The sequence below is a fragment of the Cicer arietinum genome, chromosome 7 (assembly GCF_000331145.2).
Source record: "Cicer arietinum cultivar CDC Frontier isolate Library 1 chromosome 7, Cicar.CDCFrontier_v2.0, whole genome shotgun sequence".
Classification (NCBI taxonomy): Eukaryota; Viridiplantae; Streptophyta; class Magnoliopsida; order Fabales; family Fabaceae; genus Cicer; species Cicer arietinum.
In genome coordinates, this window is record NC_021166.2 from 21,132,190 (window position 1) to 21,141,452 (window position 9,263).

The 9,263-nt window shown below is 25.2% G+C and overlaps 1 protein-coding gene across 1 annotated transcript; it reads left to right on the top strand.

Moving 5' to 3' along the window:
* The first annotated feature begins 2,587 nt into the window (after positions 1-2,587).
* Positions 2,588-4,454, top strand: LOC101501860 (AP2-like ethylene-responsive transcription factor AIL6). The gene is made up of 6 exons (XM_073363499.1): positions 2,588-2,615; positions 2,764-2,852; positions 2,943-3,016; positions 3,087-3,137; positions 3,236-3,312; positions 3,809-4,454. The coding sequence occupies exons 1-6, from the start codon at positions 2,588-2,590 to the stop codon at positions 4,144-4,146; spliced, it is 657 nt and encodes a 218-aa protein (XP_073219600.1). The 3' UTR covers positions 4,147-4,454.
* Positions 4,455-9,263: the final 4,809 nt, after the last annotated feature.

Below are 9,263 nucleotides of genomic sequence, written 5' to 3' on the forward strand. Positions count from 1 at the left end.
ATAATAACTATTTATGAGTTTATAATGTTTTTTTATAGGTTCATTCAAGTAATTTATGAATTTATATTTTATCATTTTTCTTCTAATTTTACTTTCATTTATGACTAAAATTATTTTTATCTTAATAAATAATTTATTTATTATAATTTAAAATAAATAGTTTTAAAAAAAATAAAATAATTTATTAGTTATTTATATAATTTAAAATAATTTTATTAAATTATATTTCAAAGTAAATAATTTATTTATTTATATTAAATTAAATAAATAAATAAAAAATATATCAAATTAATAGATTTTAAATTAATAAAAAAATAAATTTTAAATTACTATTAGTTTTACCGTTAATTTTATCAAACCACTTGAATTTAGCCACTTTACTGAGCTTCTTCGTTGGAGTACTAAAACTCCAAGTCTCCTAATGAACAAAAGTATTTTTTATCTTAACTTTTGTTTTTGGTTTTAATAATAATCCCACTACTCATGTTGTATAGGCATCTGAGAGTAAGAAAGAAGTGATTTTTGAAAGTTGAGTTATTATTATGTGTTTGTTTGTTTCCGCCAAAAATCCGTTTTGTTTGACAATGCCTGATTCTGCTGCTAACTGGCTTACGTTTTCTTTGACTCCAATCCAACTGCTGAACTTGCTCAAATACCACACCGCCTCTCACTCACTCTCTCTCTCTCTCAACTTCATTTTCTCACCAAAATCAATCCTCACGTTCGAGTTTCATGGATTCGTCACTAAGTCCAAACCAGAAACTATTTACATTTCCCAAAATTGAAGATTTCTCCCTGAACAATCCAAATTCTGTTTCAGTATATGATATCGAATCGATACCGCTTTCTAATGATAAAGCCATTGTTGCGGTGGATTCTGATACTTCCAAAAGCACTTCCCAAAGAACTTCAATATACAGAGGAGTCACAAGGTATAGTACACTCATAATCATCAGTATATTATTATTAGAATAATTTTTCCATTTGGGCTCTAAATTATATAGAAATATAATTACCAGTCCGTGAAGTATTATTAATCTATCAAATTAATTTATGAACTATAACTAAAGCAATGAATGAATTAAGTTGATGGAGAATTATACCCGCCACTTCCAGAGTATATCTATAAATTGAAGTGTTTTTATGTATTTGTTTTTTAAATTAATAATTATTTTTATAAATCAATTATTCGTCGAATTTTGTATTTTAAAAAAATTATTTCATAAAATAATATTGTTTCATTTATTACATAATTATACTAATTTTCTACATTTTATAACTAATAAAATTTCAGATAAAATTAAATTTTAGATTGCAAAAATAATTTTACACTAGATGACCAATCGTGCTCGTCCCTTTTTCTTTAAATTTTATATTATTGACATTTTTAATAAATAATTTAATTATTGTAATTTTTAAATAATAAAAAATAATTAAAAAAAAAAACTCATTTAACTTTTAATTTATAAATCAAATATATTACGTATCAAATTGCATCTACCGTATAATTTGTCTATTATATTTCTATAGTTTAGAATGTCTTTAGAGTAGTGATAATTTAATAATGTTTACTGCAACAGCAAATATATATGGGGATTGAATTAGACAATCGACTTTAAATTTGAATATCATTTTGAATTTTATAGTAATTGTTTTTCTCTTTTTCAACTGTACGTTTTTCTAATTTTCTGCACAACGTGTTGTATGATATTTATTTGTAGGGTCAAATCTTGTGTCCAAATAACGGTTACACGTAGTTTAGACTATCGTATTTTGTCTTTGTTTTTTAGTCTCACATTTTTCTGTCAGCGACTTATTTTTTTTCTTGCATGATGTTGTTGAATTTTTCTTTTTCAATTTTTTACCCGTAAATACTGTAAGTTTGAAGTAACAAATATCAAAAATTATATTTCCTCCAATATTAAATATAAATAAAAGTTTAATAAATAAATTATATAAATAAAAAGTCAAATGTAGTTTGTCTAAATTTAAGTTAAATGCATATGATTGTTTTATTTATTTTTAAAACTAAAAGCGGTATTTAGTTACAAAATTAAAATTAGTACCCCGATTGAATTGGAAAAATAACATAAAACTAGAAGGAAATTTTGATATTATGATTATTATTATTTGGAGGGCTTTGTTTTGTGTAGGCACATATGGACGGGAAGATATGAAGCACATCTATGGGATAATAGCTATAGACGAGAGGGTCGGGTCAGGAAAGGGCGTCAAGGTTTCTTTTTCTATCTCTTTCTCTTATTTTACTTTCTTATGGAATAATATGTGCATGCTGCATCTTTGTTCCTTGATTTATTTTGACACAATTATATTTGATTTAATTGATTCACCATAATTCTAGAAAACTCAATGTGATATTAAACGTACAATTAATGATGGAATTTAGTCCTCCATTGTTTCTCTACTATTAGAAAAGATAAATGTTAAAAAAGTAGATTCTTTGCATGGCTAGCTCCATATCATTTCTTTAATCACTTTGCTTTTGGTAGTTCAAAATTTTATAGCTTAGAAAAGTGTTTTTTTTACCTGAATATTAATATTTTGACTATAAGCTGAATTTCTTTTCATGGAATTGCTCGGTGCACTTCTTGGCTGTCTCTCGGCTTTTGAATAATCTTACAGTGTATTTGGGTAAGAAATGTTTCTACAAAATAAATTCTATTGTAGATTTTTCTCAATTTCACTCAAGCTTGGTACTATGTTTTAGTACATGATAAACTAATTGTTATGAGTATTTAACAGGTGGATATGACAAGGAAGAAAAGGCTGCAAGGGCTTATGATTTGGCAGCATTGAAGCACTGGGGACCAACAGCTACCATAAACTTTCCTGTAACAATCACTTCTATTATTCTTTTAGGATCTATTTTAAATATTCATTACTGAGTTGCAACATTGAAGTGGGACTAATGTCTATCTCAGGTTTCCCAATATGCAAAGGAATTGGAGGAGATGAAACATGTAGGAAAGCAAGAATTTATTGCTTCACTGAGAAGGTTTGTGTGAGCTAGCTTATTATAATTTAATGCCTCACCTAAACTAAAATTGTACTCCCTCTGCTTGCAGGAAAAGCAGTGGTTTTTCCAGGGGAGCTTCTATATACAGGGGTGTTACAAGGTTTGAAATTTAAAACAACATATTATTAATATAATACCATGTAAATTTCTAATTATCACTCCCCTGTATTTCTCATGCTTGTATTTTGGTACCTTCAGGCACCATCAACAGGGTAGGTGGCAAGCAAGAATTGGCCGAGTTGCTGGTAACAAAGATCTATTCTTGGGAACCTTTGGTAATTTACATTTACCTTCTATTATTAACTTAATGTTATATACAATATGATTGGATTTAGTGAAATGTTTGATAGCATGACACTATTATCAAGGATTTTCTGATTAATTTAAACTAATTTTGTCTGAATAACAAATCCGGTTTTATAAAAAACAAATAAATAATGGGACGAGAGCACAACGATTGATCACGAAGTTTAACCAATTATGTCTATATCACCGATATCACAGTGGTTGTGGTAGTTATCTATTACCCAATACATAATATTTACCAAGTACAAAACTTTATTTGTCTGTTCACTTATCAAAAAATAAGTCACACTCAACAAATATCCTTATAGATTTTTTTTATCCATCCATGTTACTAATTATACAAGTTTGGTCAACTACTTTTGGTAGGAAATAGAGGTGTTACTTGTTTTATTTAATTGATTATGGTACAATCTAAAGCTAGATAGTTGAATCATAATTCCTGGTGTTGTTCTTGCAATGTACCAGCAACTGAAGAGGAAGCAGCAGAGGCATACGACATTGCAGCCATAAAGTATAGAGGTGAGAAAGCCGTAACCAATTTCGACGTGAGTCGATACGATACGGTAGCTATATTGAAGACTTCTCTTCCAGTTGGTGGAGCAGCAAAACGCATGAAACCTTCCCAAGAAACAGAGAAGAAATCTCGTATGAGTACAAATGCTACCAACATTTCTACACCCTATGCAGAAAGTGACACAGCAGAGTCTGTTGCAACTACAACTAATGAAGGCAGAGTACTACTCACTACAATGCCAACAGCAGCTGAATTCTTTCTATTATGGCCTCATCATCATTCCCATTGAATTTTGTTAATGTTCTGTTCTGCTAAAAATTGAAAGTTAGTACCATTTAGCTGTGACTCTATAATTAACTTTCTTCTTACAAGAATGCAAACCTTGATATAGGACGCTGGATTATGGAAGCGACACTGCACAAATGTTAGAACAGATATTGCATGTTGCTTGTTAGCATGATGCGTTAATATAATCAAAACCTTTTTTTTTTTTTACATTTCATAGCTTTTGAGATTTTCCTCTAGCTATATAATTGAAATGTATTATCCAATTATGAACTGTCGCTTTGGGCTATGTTTGGATATTTTTAAATTAGATTAAGCGAATTATACTTTTTTTTTTCTATTTTTATTTTATTTAAAGTTTATATAAACTCTCTTTTCCTTCTTTTTTTATTTTGCAAAGGTCTTTTTCATGTAATTTTCACTCACTTACTAATAAACATAAGTAATGTGGTTTTATTTATTTTGATTCTTTTTTGTATGTTGGATTTTGATGTGCATTATTTGCTTCAATCCCTGAACTTGTGCATCAATGCCATCCAATTGTGGGTTTTATTTTATGTAAAAAAATGTTATAAATAAGATTATAATTTGGGAACTTCAAGGGTGCATTGTTTAATTCCACTATTTTGATGAAGTTAATTAGTTCAACCAATAATAAAAGAAATAATGTCATGTCAAGAATTTTAGTATTTGATTTGTGGATATATATATATATATATATATATATATATATATATATATTATACAAAAATATCTCAATCCCAATTAGTATTATCTGATTGTCCTATTTTTTTGGGAGTCAATATAAAGTCACTGGCCTAGGGAACGATTAGCTGAAGGAAGAAATTTTTTTATATTTATTTGGAGGTCGATGACCCAGAAGCGACCTCTTACTAGGAGTGATTTTTATTTTTATTTTGCTGTTTTAATAATTATTATACCATTTTAATAATTTTTATTATTTATTTAATAAATTAAAAATAATAATGATAATAAATAATACATTAATAATAATAATAAATATAAATAATATATAAATAATAATTATTATTATTATTATCATTAAAAATGATTATAATTAAAATTAAAAATAGTCAATTATATTATAAATTTTAAGGAAAATACATTAAAAAAAATTATATTAATAACATGAAACAACATACATTAAATTATCTAATAAAATTATATAGAAAAAAAAAATCAAGTTTATACTATTGATCTCTACCTAAATGACCTAGTGTAATTTTCTTGAATTCATTATATTTTTCGCATTTATAATCAATTTTAAATCCTAAAAATACTGTTAAATGGGATGGAACATGTGACCATGTTCAAATATCAATTTTTTTACCATTAAGCTAAAGTACTTCTTGTTAAAAATATGAGTAAATCTAATATATATTACATGATTTCAATGTTTTTTAAACCTAATAAAAAAGTACAATAGTGTATATATTAAAATTATACAATTTATTTATTTAATTTAAGGTAAAGAATTACACAATTTAAATATTTATATAATTAAAATTTATAATATATTAGCGTATTTATTTATAAGTCAAAGTTAATTTATTTAGTTAAAATTGAAACGTCGAATAATCGAAATTTAATTTTGTATGTCATATTTAGTTTAAGTAATTAAGATTATATCGTTTGATCATCAAAATTTAAATTTTCAAATTATAGCTAGTATATTTAGTTAAAAATGAATTGTCGATCATCAAAATTATAATTTCTCAATCATGTATAGTTAGTATAATTAAGTTAGATTGAACTGTTAGATTATTAAAATTAGAACTTTTAAGTCAATTTTGTCCTATTAGTTAAAATTTATAAATCATACTCAATCTAATTAGTTACGACTGAGTTGTTAAATCATAAAAATTAAAATTTCTTAGTCATATTTTAGTTTAATTAGGTAATATTGAATCGATGAATCACTGAAATTAGAATTTTGAATTATTGAAATTATTGAAATTAGAATTTTCTAAAAGTTTAATCTTAACTAATTATACTAAATGTAACTTATAAATTTTAATTTCAATGATCTAACATTTAAATCTAACCTAATTCGACTAAATATAATTAAGAAATTCTAATTTCTACGGTCAGATGGTTCGATCTTAATTAATTAGACCAACTATGAATTATAAATTTAAATTATGACGATCCAATGTTAACTAATTAAATTAGATATGATTTAGAATTTCTAATTTCAATAATCCAATAGTTCAATCTAATCTAATTAGACTAAATATGACTGAGAAATTATAATTTCAATTATCCAACAATTCAATCTAACATAATTAAAATAAATATAATTAAGAAATTCCAATTTCGACGATCTGACGATTCAATATTAACTAATTAGACCGATTATAACTTACAAATATAAATTTCGGCGATCCAATATTAACTAATTTAATTAAATATGACTTACACGTGATTAGATTAAATATAACCAAGAAATTATAATTTAAATAGTCCAACCGTTCAATATAACTTAACCAAACTAAATATGACTAAAAAAATTGAATTTCGATGATCCGAAAGTTCAATCTTAACTAATTAGATTTAATATGATTTATAGATTTTAATTTAGACGGTCAAACAGTTCAATTTTAACTATTTTGACTAAATATGATTTAAAAATCCTAATTTTAAGTTCAATTTAACTTAATTATTCTATGATTAAGAAATTATACTTTTAATGATTTGATGATTCAATCTTAACTAAGTAGATTGATTATTATTTGGAAATTTAATTTTTGTTGATCCAATGGTATAATCTTAACTAATTAAACTAAATATGTCTTTAAAATTTAAATTTCAATTATCCAACATTTTAATTTTAACTAATTAAAATGACTATGACTTATAAATTAATAAGTTGTAGACTAAAAAAAATTTAACCATCCACTTTTTTTATACATATAATCTAGAATGTCAATTAAAGGTAGAAATAAAGAAATTTTGCTTAACCATCTTTTTTTTTTATGGGCATAAGCTAGAATACCAATTAGGCAAATTATCAAAGTAAGAAGAATTATATCACCAATTTTTCGGTGTTCTTGAATAACTTGGACAAGTATTTGATTTTAATCAAATAACCAAATCAACAATTTTTTTTTTTTTTTAACTAATAAGATGCAACTTTGATTAGATCCGGTTTTGCTGAAGAATTTCTCAAATTGCAATTCATGTTGTCACAATTTTTTTTATATGAACTCCTTTCAATAGATCTTGATGAATCTTTTAGGACGAAGATGAGGAGGAGGTTGTAATGGTTGTGGTATGGGAGGATTCATTATGTCTATCATTGGAAGAAAGAAATAATTTAAGAAAAAATGATTTATTTTGGTATAATTTTTGTTAGCAGACACATTGTTCTTACTACTATTGTCTTTTGTTTTTATTTTTTTAATTTTTTTATCATCGTCGTCATCATGAGATTATTATAACTTAATTTGAGATAAAATGAAAATAAAATGAGCAAATTATTTAAGTCATGTTTGAGGAAAGATGATAGTGAAAATCAATTGCGTTGTGCACAACAAGAAAATGAAGAAAAAATGGTTTTTATTTTTAATTTTTTTTATGTGGGATAAATGTTGCACTTTTAAATGTCGATGAATATAGGAGAAAATAATCAAATAGGATAGAAAAGATAAATCAGTTAAGCTTCAATGAAAATCATTTCAAGAAACTTTTGAGAAATAAAATAGTTGAATAATTATTATTCTGGTTTCATATTACAATTTTAGATAAAAATCACACTTAAGAAAAAGTAATAAAAATAAATTGAACAACGAGAGAATTGCTCTAAGTACATCAAATAATATATAAGATTTATTTTGACTCATTCAAACACTCGTTCAACATCTCATTTATTTATCTATTTTTTTATTTCAATAACATCATTAGCATATTACATCTATCACATCATTTTCTTTATTTTTTTCTCTCTCAATGTACTGATATGGTGGATGAATGTCTATCAAATATTTTCTAAAAAAAATATGGGTACAAAAATATTTTTAATTAATTAAAAATAAAATAATACATGACTAATTGAGTCTAAATTGAAAGAAAATAAAAGTCGAGTCAATAAAAAATAATTGATTTGACTTTGATAGTTTTTGCTTAAGAAATAAGTTGGTTTGGTTGGATCAAGTTGATATTTTAAAAAATATAAAATAAAATAACTTTTATTCAAATACTATAGATTTTTTATGTAATTAAAATAAATATATAAACTACAATAAAATATATATATATATATATATATATATATATATATAATATTAGAATTTTATTAAATTCAGACTTATGTTTAAAAATTAAGTCTACAACATACTATAAACTAAATTTAATGTTTAAAAATTAAGTCTACAACATACTATAAACTAAATTTAATTTTAAATTTTTGATAGATAAAAATCATATATTATAAAACCTAACTCAATCCAAATTATATACACGTGAATCCATTGAAAGTTCTTTCTTCTCCTTTGCAGCACAACTTAAAGATCAACCACCTTCTACTTTTTGAGTTGGAGGAATTTATTATTCTATTATATTATTAGCTAATGAAACAATGGGTGTTTCGAATTTACCTCTCTTGGGCTGTTCACTAGAGCTCTGATTCTCTCGGCCGATAAAATGTAAAAAACACAACTCAGTTAAGAGTTTGGTACAACTTTAGAGAGAATTGGCTATTGTACCCCCCATTTAAACTTATACCCCCCAAATTGTTAAAAATCCAATTTTATCCTTAAAAAATTCATTTACGAGCAGTTAAAAAAAATTACTCAAAAATCTGACCTTGCTGAAATTTCCGGTAAGTTGCATCGAAATTTCCGGTAGTTATAATTGTTACCGGAAATTTGGAAAATGAAATTTCCGGTAGTTGTAATTTGAATACCGGATTTTTGAAATTTCCGGAAGCTACCGGAAATTTCAAAAAATTTGAAAAATCCGGTAGTCATTTTTTGTTCACCGAAAATTTGGTTTTTTGAAATTTCCGGTAGTTAACCCGGAAATTTCAAAAATCCGGTACTTAATTTTTTTTTTTTTTTTGAATATGCTTTTAATTTGTTTGTTATTTTATTTGAATTGTTT